The 16,156-nt window shown below is 48.3% G+C and overlaps 1 protein-coding gene across 1 annotated transcript; it reads right to left on the bottom strand.

The window, feature by feature from the left end:
- Positions 1-13,078: 13,078 nt before the first annotated feature.
- Positions 13,079-15,360, bottom strand: LOC133629347 (acrosin-like). Its single transcript, XM_062020005.1, has 6 exons — positions 15,251-15,360; positions 14,954-15,154; positions 14,496-14,764; positions 13,845-13,990; positions 13,510-13,650; positions 13,079-13,156 (listed from the first exon to the last, which is right to left on the bottom strand). Exons 1-6 carry the CDS (start codon positions 15,358-15,360, stop codon positions 13,079-13,081), a joined length of 945 nt encoding a protein of 314 aa, XP_061875989.1.
- Between the last annotated feature and the right edge of the window lie 796 nt (positions 15,361-16,156).

Consider the following 16,156-nt stretch of genomic DNA (forward strand, 5'->3'; position numbering starts at 1 on the left):
GAAGTACCACTGAAGAAGTTTCACACTCCATAAGCACAGTGCACTACCTCAGATAGTCTTAAAAAAAGGCCCAAAACATGGACATTTGCAGTGCTGCCAAATCACTAGACTTTTCACAAAAAGTGATGTTTTTCCAGTTTCATGTCATGCTCAGAATGTCTGGTCTTAGAGACTTCCCAACATTCTCAATCCCCAAATGATTATGTTTTGAGTCATTGAAGAATTCAGATCATACTTGGAACATTTTATACAATTCTTCAGCTCTATACCACACTGACTGGAAGTTCCATGAGAAGACACCTCAGGATATACAGTAGCTTTCTCAAAATATTAGGTCAAATTAATTTCTGCACTGTGTGGCACAGAGCAGTCAAACAAGTATTTTACTAGCTCTGTCTTTGGAAAACTCACTTGTAGTTCTGCCACTCAATCAACAACCACAAAAACATTCTGAACATTCTGGTCACAAACAACTCAGACAGCCTACATTGCATTCAAGTGTCATTCAGACGACAGAAGTATTCTTACATCCTCGGATTTTCACACTTTTAGCTGCTTCTTTGTTCTGCCCAAGGATTAACAACATTGGATGAAGCAGTCTGGAGCATCTCTGGTATGTTTTCAGTAGCTCAAAACCAAGTTGTGCCTTCTTCCACCCAGGACACAAGATAAGTGCTAGTGGCTAGGTGTGTATGTACAAAAGAGTTACAGTATAGCATGAGACAACTGTTTAGAATCTTAGTCATTGTACTATTTCAGAATTTAGGGCAAAACTAAAATCCGCAAAACAGGCCTTTCAATGCTTCAAACAGAAGCTTTTAACACCATATCACCTCTTCAATGCAGATGGTACAGGCCCGAGGAACCGTGCACCAAGCTGGAGACAAATGGATGTGCAGCAACACACGGTGAAAGGTCCAAAAGTTTCATAGAAGCAGAAACATTTATTAGAAAATGAATTAGAAAATGAATGACAATGTTTTAAAAATCAAACCAGACATTTCCATTTCACTATGTAACAGCCCCTTAAAAATCAAGCTTCATCGAGTATCAAAGTGATATGACATTAACCACTTGTTAGATATTACTTGATAAATAAGTTACAGACTCCCACACTCATGCAGTCCATCTCTGTCAATGTCTAAGCAGATGGCCTAAATAACCTGGGAAGCATCATGAAGACACTCTAAGACTACATCAGATGCACCCATTCTCAACATGCACTACCTTTTGGATCATTCATTGACATTTGCACCTTAGAACACAAAACCTGCAGTACTCTAATATATACATCCTCCACTCCTGTTTCTCAAGGTTTGTAGCAACTGCTCGACTGCAAAAGTGTAAGAATTAGTGGAATATACAAGAAAGGAATATTTCCCTGATATGAGATGGCAACTACATCACATCCTTGAGCTATTGGTGGCCAACAGTAAGATTCAGTGGAGTTAGGGCCTACAACTTTTTTCCAAGTAAGTTCCTACAGAAAGAGAAATAAAGAGTTCTACCTGAAAATCGTGTGCTTGAAACACCAACAAGCCAACACAAAGCACTGAGCAATTTAAAAGCCTTTGACCCACTGCATAATACATTTCCTTAACGCACAATATGATAAGAGTTCTTCTGGGATGAGGAGTTAAATTCTTACATCTAATTCAAATGCCATCATTTGTAGCATTGATTGATAGATCAGATGAAACTGTACAATTCTACAGTCTCTCTGAAGCATAATTTACTCAACCGTATGAACAACCTCCTACACATTCCTCAATCAAAATTAGCTAATATAGTATTTAGTATCTGAAAGTTATGGTATGATACTAGTCTTAAAAATACTAAATGTAATGTATTACATTAGCATTACCCTTTCCAGATCTTCAAGAAGTGGTGCTGTTTCCAGAATTGATGGTGGCTTCATTTTCTTGCCAAGAAAGACAAAATTTCTTTCTTCAAGATTTTGAAAACTCTGAAACCATATGAAATAGATGACAAAGGCAATACTTAATAGATGGGTTTGAGCTTACATTCAACTTAAAAACTGTTTTTTTTGAGAAGAATTAGCCAAAGAAATGCTAAACACAAATGAAGTACAACTCACACACACGTCACACAGAACAGTGCTGAGACTCCTACTGTCCCCTGACTTGGCCATTGCCTCTGTTTCTTGCTTTTTTTCTTTTTGTCTCTTCCCCTGCATTTTTTTTGCCCTTCATATTTTCACAGAGGCACCACCAACTTTGCTGGCTTGCTGACCTTTGGTCTGGTCTTGTTGCTGATGTGGCTGGATTCAGTCCCTGATGTCCCTCCACAGAGTCCCTCCACAATGACCACTCTTGTAGCCTCAACACTACCCACACCTTCCACATATGACACATATTTGCAGAGGTTAAATGGAAGTTATATCCTGGAATTACCTGTTGCTCATTTTCAGTTCTATGTGTGTTCAAAGGATCAGAATTTAAGCACTGCTGAAGCCTGAGAAATATACAAATATTAAATTCAATGGAAATGCAAAAGGAAAGTGTAATCGATAAATATCACCAATATTTCTAAAATGGCACGAAACAGTTCACCTACAAAATATCTCTGATGTATTACCTGTGCCAACAAAAACCCTCAAATATGACATAAGAAATCAAAAAGGACCATTTTGGATGTAAAATTTACTATTAGGTTTTAGGTATCTGAAAATAACCCAAAGGTTTTTTCAACCAAGACAATTGGTGGGTTCCTCAACTTCAGAAGAAAATCAGATGGGACTGCAGGAAAAAGGTGTCTTAAAGTTGCAAAACCATGAAACAATGTATCTTTGCAACAGTTAAAACTTGAATTAAAAACACCCCTCAGGTTGTTTACATATGCAGCAAGTGATTTGCAGCATAATAAAAGCCTTGCACAAGTCAACTCAGTCAGATTTCATTCAGCTGGAAAACTTTATCAATCACACTAAGAATAAAAGAAGGCAACTGAATATGCTGAGTGTGCAGAAACGTACTGCCTCATCACAGCCTTGTTTTCAAGCTACTGTTTAGAAAGAATTGCTATTTTTACTGTGGTCTGGATAAGTATCAGCAGCTTCTAATTGCCTCCTTCCCCAATACCATGTGCACACATCTTGTCTTACCCTCTGCCCTTTTAGCTGTCTAAGAAGAGTAACTGGAAACATACTACAGCTCCTAATTATCTGGCTACACAATTGTTTCAAATATGTAACATACTGTACCATACCTGTCCGTGTGAACTGCTGGATTTTCCTTGAAAGGCAATCCTGGGATTGTTTTGACAATCTATCAAGAAAAGACAAAGCCTTTTCTGGCAGTAAAATACTGTTTAAGAGCAACATTTTAGAAAAAAAAGATTACTGAGCTCAAGGTGGTTTTCTTACATAACCGAATTTTCTTCATTAAGAATCAAGCATGCAACAAGAACATCAACCACACAGGAGAATCAGTTCATGTTCACAGCTCAAGCTATAGCTTCTGGCAGCTCTTTCTTTGAAGAATCCGCCCCTGTATTCCCCCAACAACTACCAAAAGCTGGCCACACAAAACCACTACACATCTTCACAGCACTAGAGCAAGTGAGCACAAAAGGAGACACAACCTGTTCAAAGTCCATCGTTGCAATCTAAAAAACCAAAACCACCAGAACCACAAACTTGAAGGACAACGTTCTCTTTTAACTAGATCAAGAGTTAGTCCCAGATTTGTTACATGAAAGGACGTGATAGCTGACTACAGTATTCCTAATCTGCCTTACAGATGCTTAACTTAATTCATTTTGACATTTGAATAGAAAATCTAACACTTACAGATGTGGTAGTTTCACTGTCATCTGTGTTGGAGCTTTGTCGTGTCTTTTCAAGAACAGAACCAGATACAGCAAGATCTAGAAAGACAATTTTAAAAGATGCAGAAACACGTTTGTGATTATCTGAATCTATAAGACCAGTGTTTTTACAGTTGGTTGCAACTGACTTCTTTCTCTGCTTGTCTCATTTTCTAATGGCAAAAAGAACAACCAAAAGACAGTTGTATTTACATAAAGATATGCAAATGAACTGAGTGAACAAGGACAGAGGATATTTATAGTGATTCCAGTCTGTTTTAAACAAGACAACTCACAGAAAACATTCAAGTTACCTCTGTGTAGAGAAATCCCTCTAAACTCAAATCAAACAGTAAGGTATCACTGATCAATGCTACAAGTTATTTCAACAGTATCTAATGCTTTTCAGCATATCAACAAATGACCCTGCAACTCACCCTTTGTCTTATCAAGTACAAAATGCTGTAGAATATTCCTGCATCTGCTGATTTGATTGCTCTTTGTAAAGTCTGATACATAGGCAGTGTTTGTTAGGATACCTTTTGTTCCACTTGTTGGATTCCAGCTGATACAGTAGTTCAATATATCCAGGTAAAGACAAATGATGCACTGCATGAATGATTGCTGCCAACACACACGGTTCCCACTTGTTTCAGGATCTGTTGATACCTTCTGCTGGAGCAGCACTGTCCTCAAATCAAGTGCAGGATTAACAACTTTCATTGGAAGAGAGTCAAGATTTAATGATGTTTGGGTCTCCTGATAATCTGCTGAACTCACTGCATTCCCTTCAGCTTGCTCAAAATGAGCAAAGCTGCTTAAGACGAGATCATCATTAATGCATACCTAAAAAACCCAAGTATTTGACTGACCAGAATCAACAAGCAAGTCACCATCACATACTGCTTTAGAATTTATTTGAAGCTGGAGACAACAGGAAGACATATGCAGTATGTACAAATGCTTTCTGAAGAGTACTCATTCCAGGGCAGGAAAGTTGGTCATATCTTCCTCTATGTTCTCCAAACAGGTGTTACTTACCAGTTTCATGCTTTTGCCTAAAATTCTGTGCTCAGTTTTCTATGAGCTTTCAACATTTTTAGAAAAACTATCTTAGTTTTATGTCCCTTTGATTCAGAGTGCATCCAAACCTGGCAGGAAAAAACAATATTCAACTTAAAAGTTCTTACTGGCTCAGAGAGAAGTGACACTTGCCAACTGTGATTCTGAACAGAGAAGGTATTCAAATTAAGATGTAATCCAAGTTATTGTCTACAGTGAAGACCACAGCTCTAATGTTAAAAGTCTTGGTAAAATACTCCAAATGGCAGCAGTTTTCAAACACATTTATTTTTGTCTACTAGGCAGCTGCTTAAGTCTGACAGTAGCTGCAGCAGAGATTTAGCAGGAGTTACGTACTTTGGTAAGTGCAACGAGCTTTCTTCCTTTCTCCCAACTGTTTGGGAATTCAGCCTTATGCACATATGAACTTGTATTTATTTTCATAACACCATGCAACTGCCTTCTTGAAATATCTTGAAGTGTATCACAAAGAAGGACAAGAGTACAGTAAATTCACATAGTTGTTCATCTGAAGTACTTGGGGGACTGCATTTGCTTGTCAATACCTTCCAAAGCGGTTCACAAGTTTCCACCTCACAGAATTCATTCCAAAGTTCACAAACAACAGATTTAGAAAATAAATCTTCTAATAAGTTAATGATTGCACTTCTACTGTATATGGCAAATTACAAACTTCACTTGCAAATAACACTTTTCGGTCTTAAATTTGTCACAAAGTTATAACTTCTATAGCAGAGTGCACAAAGAGGTTTGTAGAGATAAAAATATCTTACCTTTTCACCTTTTATTGTCACATAAAGAAAACATCAGATGTGGTATCTTCTACAGCACATACTTTGGCTGTCGTCTGGGTAGTAGCAAAACTGAGTGATGGTGTTTCAATGACGCAGCTGCCTGTTCTTTCCTGCTCTTCTCCAGCCCAGTGTTTCCTCACTAACCCAGCATCTGGAAGAGCAAACAATGGGTGTTTTAAAAGTCTCCCTCTCACTGCAGTGGTGACAAGTTTCTGTTGATCTCCTGGGGACTTGACTTTGGGTTTGGTTTGACATTTTGGCCACCTGGACTTGAGAATTCTCCCTCCCTTTTCCACCCGCCTTTTCACATTTGTTGCCTGGGATTCTCCCTTTACAGTTCTTGCTGGACATTTATCCAGACTCTGTGCTCTGCACTTGAAACAACCAGCAGATGATTTCTGATGGAACCTCAGGCTCTCTGCACTGGCCTGATGCAAAGGCAATTTGCATCAAAACTCCTCCAAAATCCTTTTTTTTCTCTCTCAGAATTGCACCAAAACCTCATTTTATCCCTCACAACTCCCCCAAACCCCACTTTTTCCCCTCAAAACACTTCCAAAACTCCACTTTTTCCCTCAAGATGGCACTTTTTTACCCAGCAGTTCCCAAAAATCCCACTTTTTCCCTCAGAATAGCACCCAAAACCCACTTTTCCTCTGAAAATACCTCCAAAACCTCACTTTTTCATTCAGAACTCCACCAAAACACCACTTTTTCCCCTCAAAACACCACCAAAACACTTGTTTCTCCACAAATCCACCCAAACCCCACTTTTCCCCTCAAAACTCCACCCAAATCCCACCTTTTCACCTCAGAATTGCACCATAACCTCATTTTATCCCACACCTCCACTGCTTTTGGCCCTCAGAAATGTACTCCATCCCCACTTTTCCCCTCAAAACTCTTCCAAACTACACTTTTCCCTGAAAAATTGCACCAAAACCCACTTTTTCTCCTAAAACTCCAACAAAACCTCACTTTTGCTCTCAGAAATAAACAAAAACTCTACTTTTTCCCTCAGAATTGCTCAAAAACACCGCTTTTCCTCTATCAAATTCCACCCAAATCCCAACTGTTTTCCTGGAAAATGCCAACCAAACCTCACTTTTCCCCTCAGACATGCCCAAAAACCTCCTTTCATCCCTCACAACTCCACTGAAACCACACGTTTTCTCTCAGAATTGCGCCAAAACCTTATTTGATCCCTCAGAACCCCCCCAAACCCTACTTTTCTTCTCAAAACTCTACTAAAACCCCACTTTTTGCCACCTAAGTTCCCCAAAAACCCATTTTTCCACTCAAAACGCCACCCAAACCTCACTTGACTTCAGAATTGCCCCCAACCTCATTTTATCTCTCAGAACTCCCCTAAACCCTCACTTTTCCCCTCAAAACCCCAACAAAAACACACTTTTTCCTTGCAAACTCCACACAAACCCACACTTTTGCTCTCAGAATTGAAACAAAACCCCGTTTTAGCCCACAACTCCACCGCTCTTTGCCCTCGCAAATGTACTCAATCCCAGCTTTCCCCTGCAAAACTGCACCAAAGCCCCACTTTTTCTCCCAAAACTCCAACAAAACCCCACTTCTCCTTTCAGAAATAAACCAAAACACCACTATGCCCCTCAGAATTGCTCCAAAACCCCACTTTTCCTCTATAAAATTCCACCCAAATACCAATTTTCCACTCAAAATGCCACCCAAACCTCACTTTTCCCCTCAGATTTGCCCCCACACCTCATGTTATCCCTCACAACTCCCACAAACCCTCACTTTTCCCCTCTAAATCCCAACAGAAAACAACTTGCTCCTTCAAACCTCCACCCAAACCCCCACTTTGGACCTCAGATATTGACCAAAACCTTTCTTTTTTTCTCACAACTCCACCCAGACCCCCACACTTTCCCCTCAAGATTTCCCAAAAACCTCACTTTTTCTTTAAACACCCCAACAAAAACACATATTTTCCTTCCAAACTCCACACAAACCCCCACTTTGCCCCTCAGAATTGCTCCAAAACCCGCTCCCCCTGGTACTAAGCCAAAAGCTGCTCCTTGCTAAACCAGAACACAAATAAACAAAAACTCTACTTTTTCCCTCAGAATTGCTCAAAAACCCTTCTTTTCCTCTATCAAATTCCACCTAAATCCCAATTGTTTTCTCTCAAAATGCCACCCAAACCTCACTTTTCCTCTCAGATTTGCCCCCACACCTCATGTTATCCCTCACAACTCCCACAAACCCTCACTTTTCCCCTCTAAATCCCAACAGAAAACAGCTTGTTCCTTCAAACCTCCACCCAAACCCCCACTTTGGACCTCAGATAGTTACCAAAACCTTCCTTTTTTCCTCACAACTCCATCCAGACCTCACACTTTCCCCTCAGGATTTCCCCAAAAGCTCACTTTTCCTCTCAAAACTCTACCAAATCAAACACTTTTCCCCACAGAAATACCCTCAAAACCCCACTTTTTCCACCTCAGAAAACCACCAAAACCCCGACTTTTCCCCTCAGACATGCCCAAAAACCTCCTTTCATCCCTCACAACTCCACTGAAACCACACGTTTTCTCTCAGAATTGCGCCAAAACCTTATTTGATCCCTCAGAACCCCCCCAAACCCTCCTTTTCTTCTCAAAACTCTACCAAAACCCCACTTTTTGCCACCTAAGTTCCCCAAAAACCCATTTTCCCACTCAAAACGCCACCCAAACCTCACTTGACTTCCGAGTTGCCCCCAACCTCATTTTATCTCTCAGAACTCCCCTAAACCCTCACTTTTCCCCTCAAAACCCCAACAAAAACACACTTTTTCCTTGCAAACTCCACGCAAACCCACACTTTTTCTCTCAGAACTGAAACAAAACCCCATTTTATCCCAGAACTCCACCGCTCTTTGCCCTCGCAAATGTACTCAATCCCAGCTTTCCCCTGCAAAACTGCACCAAAGCCCCACTTTTTCTCCCAAAACTCCAACAGAACCCCACTTCTCCTTTCAGAAATAAACCAAAACACCACTTTGCCCCTCAGAATTGCTCCAAAACCCCACTTTTCCTCTCAAATCTACACCCAAATCCCTATTGCTTTTTCCCTCACAATTACTCCAAAACCTCTTTTAATCCCTCAGAATTCCCTCAAAACCCCACTTGGTCCTTCAAAACTCACACAGAACCCCTTTTCTCCTCACATCTTCCCCAAAGTCCCTCTTTTCCCCTCAGAATTACTCCAAAACCTCACTTTTTCCATCCAAACTCCACCTAAACCCCACTTTTGCTCTCAGAAATTTACCAAAACCCTGCTTTTTCTCTGAAAACACCACCCAAATCCCACCTTTTCCCTCAGAAATGCCCCAAAACCTCATCTTTTCCCTCAAAACTCCACCCAAATGCCACTTTTCTTTCTCAGAAATGTACTCAAACCCCACTTTTCCCCTCAAGACTGTTGCAGACACCTGGAAGATCTCGGGTTGGAACGCCAGAGGTGGAGGCTACAGAAGAGGTGGGCATGGGATGGAGTGAAAGGATGACTTGTGTCAGCAGATAAAAGCACATGGTGTAAACAATGAGTTGGAATCAAGCATCATCCATACTGGGTGCGCAGTGATCTTGTCCCCTCAGCGGGGGCAGATCCTTCGGATCCTGCAGGCTCTTGTGGATTGACTCTGAGCGCTCACTCAAATTCACACAGCACGTGCCTTCACAGCCCTCACAGCCCCGTCCTTGCCAGCCAGAAACAATCTGCGGAGGCTCTGTTCTGCAAAGGAGCGTGTCTGATGGAGCCTGCATCGGGTAACCATCCAGTTAGTGCTGCTGAAGTACTGCTGCTGCATTTTGCAAGCCAGCATCCTCATCTTGAAGCGTTGCTAAAGCTTGAGCAGTCCCAATAGCCAGAGAAACTGTCAGTAGCTGCAGCTGTACCTACTGAGACCGAGTGGATCTCGTCCTGTGACATCTGCTCAAGTGACCCAGGCGTTCTGTTGGGGCTGGGTGACTGCCCGTCCTCCTGTTGTCACCCATCACAGCGTTCCTGTAAGCACCCAAATCCCATTCCTGTGAACCTCTCTGGCGTTGCTCTGCTCAGCGTCACGCTCTCGCTGCTCTGAAGCGGCCGCACGGACAGCGCAGGATCACACCGTGGTCCAGATCCCGTGCGGGCACCAGCACATCCCCAGCCCCAAGGGACTCAACGCAAGGCTCCTTCCCACGGCCCCACAGCCGAGTCTCGGGCACGGAACAAAGGCTGAGTCTGGGACGCAGGAGAAGCCCCAAAATGACGCTGCACGTGTGTCAGAGCTGCCCGATCCCCGTTGGAAACACTGAACACAGATGTGGGTTGCACACTCACTCAGAAGGCAGATGCCCCGTGGTCCCTCTCTCGTTCAGTCAGCGTCTGTTCAGGTGCTTTGTGGGCACGTTCAGCCACAGCTGCCCAGGGCCATGTGGGATTCCTGCTGTGGCGCACGCCCCGCTCTTGTAAAAGCAGTTGTGTGGCTCTGGATAGAAATGCAGCCCCACTGCCAAGTTGTAACGTGCTGTGGGGCTCCCAGGGAGGCACCAGCAGCCAACCCGAGACGCTGCACGCCACGACTTGTTTCTCCTGGCTGTGTGGTGGCAGAAATAACTGCAGAATGTGTCTATGGCGACATGCACCAAAACGACCCAATTCAGTGCCTGAGGCTCTCTGCACCGGCCTGATGCAAAGGCAATTTGGGGAGGAGGTGCAATTTGGGGATGAGGTGCCCAGTAACTCATCCAGGGGCAACGGGAACAGATGATCACTTGCCCCACGTGTTCCCAGGGACTGAATGAGATGTGTCCTACCTCAGAAGAGAAATGGCTTGATACTCATGACTCTGCTGGAGGTGATGCTTTTTGGCAGCAGGACTCCCAAACCCAAACCAGCCAGGCAGAGCAGAGTCACTTTCTGCGTTTTGACCTCTGCTTTAAAAAGAAGAAGAGGGATGGCAGCGGGGTGTTGATATTAGTCACTTCTCCTCCCAAAACAAGGACAACCCACGTGTCAGAGGGGGATGAGGGAAAGCAAGAATAAAGGAAAAGATGACAAAGGAATGTATCAAGTGCAGCACAACCTCCCTGGCCCTGCTGCCCACACTCTGCTTGCTGCCCCCAGGCTGCCATTGGCTTCTTGCCCACGAGCCCATGTTGCTGCTCATGGTTCTTTGCTGCCCAACAGCACTGTCAGGTCTTTCTCCTGGAGCTGCTCTCCAGCAGGTCCCCCCCAGCCTGTGCTGGTGCTGGGCTTGTTCCTCCCCAGCTGCAGGACTCTGCCCTTGCCCTTGGTGCCCCTCAGCAGGTTCCTCTGTGCCCAGCTCTAATAAGTTCATGCCAAGTGTCTTCTCCAGTTCAAGTCAGAAAAAGGTTTTTTTCTAAGCAGAATTTGTCATTTCTGGGGCAGGGGCATCTGTAGAAATAAGCCACTGAAAGTGAGCCAGCTGAAAATGAAGCCACTGGATAAAAACTGTGCAGTTGGCTCGTGCCTGAGGAAAGGCAGAGGACTGCTACTGGCTATTTGCAAAGTCCTTTTGTTACTGAGACTTGCCAAATCCATTTCTCTCCTTGTCAAACAACAGGTTCTGTTCCAGATACACTCCAGATGATATTCCAGATGGCTAGTTCAATGCAGATGTTCAGCTGTGAAGCTACAGCTGCCAAAGGTATTTGCTGCAACAAGTAACTCCAGCACCGAGGTGGATCTAATGTCAGTCCCTGCCAAACAGGAGCTTTTGAGCCCTACTTTGTCATGCTACTGTACTGCAGTGCTAAAGCTGCCCACTGGAGTCTTACAAGAGCTAATGACGAGATACAGGATTGATTCATTCCAATAGTTTTCCAGGCAAACAAGACATGTGAAGCAGCACACTGTGAAACGGAAACAAGGGTGATGGAGAACATCTGAGGGGAGAAGGAGTCCCCTGACCTCTGACAGGAAAAGGAGATACTGGAGAGCGAGAGATGCAAACAAGGGAATAGAGAAACGTACTGATAGAAGTCAACCAGCTCGCTGAGGAACAAGAAAGGCAGCATCAGCTCTGTGAAGCAAAGGCACTGTAGAGCTGTGTGACTGGAGTGACTGATGAAAGGCACCATCAGAACTGCCATATGGCTGGTTTCTCAGTGGCAGAGGCCTGTTTTCACTTGAGGCTGCTGCAGAGCTGTGAAAGCCCCTCTTCTTCTCCAAGAGAAGGGGAGGAAGTTCCTGAGTTCTCGCTGTCATCTTTTTGAAGTTCCTTTTCACATTTGCCTGGACATTAGTTTGGGAAACACCAGAGGATTTTTCTGACACAACTGAAAAGACTGCTTGTGGCATAGGCCTGGATTGTGAGACGGCACTTGGAGATGCCCAAAGCGTGGGGATGCCTCACACACACAACTGGGCACCTCACACACACAAATCCTTGGAGGGGACAAGCAGGAGGTGGGCAAATGCTGCCCTTGTGTTGGTCTGAGCAGGCTGGGAGGGGATGGGCTTGCAGGGCCCCCACCCTCTGCGACCCCTCAGGCCCCACAGGAGTGGAGGCCCCTCAGTGGCTGCTGCAGGACAGTTGGGGGGATAAGGAGAGCAAAATCCCCCTTGTGCAAACTGGTGGCCCCCGAGGGCTGGGGCTTCCCTTGAGCCCCCTGGCTGAGCCCATCTCCCTGCTCTCCCCCGGGGGAATCACCCCCCCACACTCTCCTCCCCAGAAGGGTTTTACCCCCTTTAGGAGCCCTGGCCAGCAGCCCACGCGGTGCTGCACCGCGGGGACGGGCCCTGGCACGTGCTTCCCACGCACCCGCAGCCACTGCGGGATTTGCTGGCACTGCCCCAACACCTCTGTCCTCACACAGCGCCCAGACAGGTCTCTTTCTTTGCTGTCCCCTCGGCCTTCGAGGCGTCTCCACTGGATGGTGCTGCTGAGAAAACCCAGTGCGGGCAATGAGGAGGCTGGGGGTGGGATCCCAGGGATGCTGCAGGACTCGCCGTAGCCCACAGCTGGGGCCAGGACAGCAAACCCAGCAGCAGCAGCAGACCCCAAACTGTGTCCTGCTTCCCCCCGAACCCTCACCAAGGATATGGGGCTGGTAGAGCCCAAATTAAAGATTGGATTCTGCTTTTAGCCCCATGATGACATCCCTGACACCTCCTCCCTGCCCCCTGCCATCCATTAACAGAGACCAGCGAGGAGCCCCCCTCCGCGGCCGAGGGGGCTGAGCCCCCAGGTCCTGGGGCTGGGTGTCCAGCCAGGGCTGGGCTGCTGAGGTGACCCCTTCCTGCAGGGCAGAGGGAGGGGAGCCAGGCCATGCTGCAGGGACACCAGGAGGCAACGGGGCCTTTTGCTTTTTCTTTTGCATTTAATTTTGATGAACACTGTGTCAGTAACTCTCCACTTCAAAGGTTCCAGTGCACAGGTATTGCTGCACTTCTGCAGCACCGGTGCAGAGGCCAATGAACTGTCAAACACAACAGGAAACTCATACAATCTTACAAAGTCCAACAACACTGTGTCCAAAGACACTGCTACAGCTACAGCTTCTACTGACTACTGCCTAAGCACTACTGCTGAGAACCTCCAGGGAAGGCGAGGGGCAGGACCCAGCCGTGCTCAGAGTCCTGCTGCTTAAGCCACTTTTCCCTGCAGAGACTGCAGGAGCTGCTGGATCCAATTAACGAAATCCAGCAGCTTCTGGAGTGGGAATGAGCAGGACTCAGTCCCTGCTGCTGTTGCCAGGGCTGAGCCTTGTGATGGCCTCTGTGGCCGGGCGAGTGTCGCAGCACTTCCTCCTGAGCGAATCCGTGACTGGACCCAGTTGAAGAAGTGCTGGGTGGAGGTGTAGACCCCAGGCTGCTTTGGTCTGGCACAGCCTTTCCCCCAGCTGGTCAGGCCCACGAGCCAGAAGAAGTTGGCGTGTGGAGCTCTGCAGACGAGCGGGCCCCCGCTGTCACCCTGCAGCACAGGACAGAGGGTGAGGGGGGTGTTGGGGAGCCCCAGCAGTGTGAGGGTGATGCTGGGAAGCCCCAGCAGGGTGAGGGGGGTGTTGGGGAGCCCCAGCAGGGTGAGGGGAGTGTTGGGGAGCCCCAGCAGCCCCACGTGGGCCAGGGCTGCGGGTGCTGCCGGGGCTGGCCCGTGGCTGCTCCTACCTGGCAGGTGTCGATGCCGCCCCGCGGGTAGCCAGCACACAGGTTGTAGCTGCGCACGGCCCCTCCGTACCACTCGCTGCTGTTGCAGAGCTTGACATTGATGAGGCGGACCTTGGCCTCCTGCAGCACGTCGGATGTTTCTGCAGCTGTGAGCATGGCAAAGAATTAGCCCCCAGCAGCTCTGGGCCACTTCCCCTCCCCTGTCTGGCCAGAGCCCTTCCCTGAGCCTTGGCTTTGCACCCCCAAAGAGGCACTCGACCCTTGTCTGATTTTAGGCCATGGCTCAGAATCATAGAATCCCAGATGCTGGGGTTGGAAGGGACCTCTAAACATCATCTAGTCTGACCCCTCTGCTCAAGCAGATTCCTCTAGATCAGGTCACACGGGAACGTGTCCAGGAGGGTTTGCAAGACCTCCAAGGAAGGAGCCTCCACGCCCTCCCTGGGCAGCCAGGGCCAGGGCTCCCTCATCTAAAGAGCAAAAAACCATCCCGGGTCCTGCAGCCTTTCCTGACGGGAAAGTCCCCTCAGCATGGCGGCAGCCTGAGGTAGCTCAGGCCCCTGCCTGCAGCCTGAGCCCGGCCCTCGGGCAGCCCGAGCCGTCTCCCCAGGCTCGCCCCAGGCACACAGGCGCTTTCCCGGGGGCACTCACAGCCTTCCGCGGTGTAGCCCCAGCCAGCGACGCGGCAGTCTGTGAGCTGCGACACCACCATGTCGGAGAAGTGAGTCACACAGGCCAGCTGCACGTAGTCGCTGCACTGCACGGGCTCGTCCAGCTCCAGCAGGGCGATGTCGTTCTCGAAGGCGCCGCTGCGGTAGCTCTCGTGGATCAGCAGCCGCTTGCTCTTGCGCACTTGGGCCTCGGGGCCCAGCTCAGACAGCTGGGTGGCCCCGAACACCATGCGCCACGTCGGGACGTTCCTGGGGGGCAGATGGGGAGCAGAGGGCTCAGAGGGAGCCCTGCAGTTCCCTGCCTCCAGCTCGCCAAGGGAGAGGCCAGGTGCCCCGCGAGCCCCGGGCTGCAGGAACGGCACCAGCCCAGCCCGTGCCGAGCACGGGACGGGAACTCTGCCAGTGCTGGGGGCACGGCCCTGCCCTGCTCCTACTCACCTGTACTTGTCAAAGCAGTGTCCTGCGGTCAGGACCCACCGGGGATGGATGAGGGAGCCTCCGCAGATGTGCCCGCTGCCCGCTGCCCCGGGAAGCTGGATGCTGACGATCCAGGGCCAGGCTCCCGGGGAGGCATCGCTGCCGCCCACGACGCGCAACACCCCGTGGTGCTCAGCCAAGGGCCGGGTCCCGCAGCTTCTCCTGTCACCAGAAAGTCACGAGTGTCCTGCTGGAGGGCTGGCTGCTGCTGGGGCTGCAGGGCAGCCGTCTGCCCTCCCCACCGGGCAGCGCACGGACAGCGGGGCCGGGGAACCCTGCGCCCCGGCTTCTGCCTTTGCCCCGCAGACGAGTGGTGCCAGCAGCCCGGCTCCCAGCTCCTGAGGTTTGGGAAGCTGTGGCAGGGCCATGGGGAACCAGTGAAGCCCATCATATCATCGAATCACACAGTCACAGAATGGTGGGGGCTGGAAGGGACCTTTAGAGATCATCTGGTCCAACCCCCCCTGCAGAAGCAGCTCCCACCTTGATCAGGTCACACAGGAGGGTCTTGAAGCCCTCCAAGGAAGGAGCCTCCACACCCTCCCTGGGCAGCCTGGGCCAGGGCTCCCTCACCTCACAGAAAAAACTGCTGCCCCAACCTCCTGACGCCCACCCTTTAGATGTTTGTAACTATTAAGAAGATGCCCCCTCAGCCTCCTCTTTTCTGCCCAAGCTCCCTCCCAGAGCCACTTACCCACAGCTTTGCACTGAGGCACTCACAGGCCAGCAGCACAGGCCCAGCAGGACCAGGACAATCAGAACTTTCATCACGCTGACAGCACGTGGCAGCTCCAAGAGCCAAGGGCACGTGGCAGCTCCAAGAGCCAAGGGCACGTCACCGCCAGCGCTGTGTCTGATGCCGTAGTGCTGATAGTGCCTGGAAAGCCTCGGCCGGGGCGCTGATGTCACAGAGCTGCTGCTTCCAGGGGGATTCTGTGTGGGGCACCACGAGGGGCCCGAGCTGGGGGGAGGCAGAAGCAGGGGTGGACACCTGAGGTCACACCACGCTCAAAAAGCCCCTTTTCCTCCTCTTTGCTCTTGGTCAAAATTGGTTTGGGAGCAGCATGACTTGTCAGGGAGCCGAGATCTGGGTTGTAGCCGCAACCCCAAATCTCCAGGGTGCTGTTTGGCTGCGCACAAGGGCCAAAGGCCTGTGTGTGTACT

This window comes from Colius striatus, unplaced genomic scaffold (assembly GCF_028858725.1).
Source record: "Colius striatus isolate bColStr4 unplaced genomic scaffold, bColStr4.1.hap1 scaffold_40, whole genome shotgun sequence".
Classification (NCBI taxonomy): domain Eukaryota; kingdom Metazoa; phylum Chordata; class Aves; order Coliiformes; family Coliidae; genus Colius; species Colius striatus.

What these genes read in the sequence shown, in the direction of transcription:
- LOC133629347 (XM_062020005.1), bottom strand. Translation starts at nt 15,360, where the DNA reads ATGGCCCTGCCACAGCTTCCCAAACCTCAGGAGCTGGGAGCCGGGCTG. An exon ending in CACTGCTTTGACAAGTACAG is followed by an intron (nt 14,765 to 14,953) that starts GTGAGTAGGAGC and finishes TCTGCCCCCCAG; the next exon opens with GAACGTCCCGACGTGGCGCA. An exon ending in GGGCTACACCGCGGAAGGCT is followed by an intron (nt 13,991 to 14,495) that starts GTGAGTGCCCCC and finishes CCATGCTCACAG; the next exon opens with CTGCAGAAACATCCGACGTG.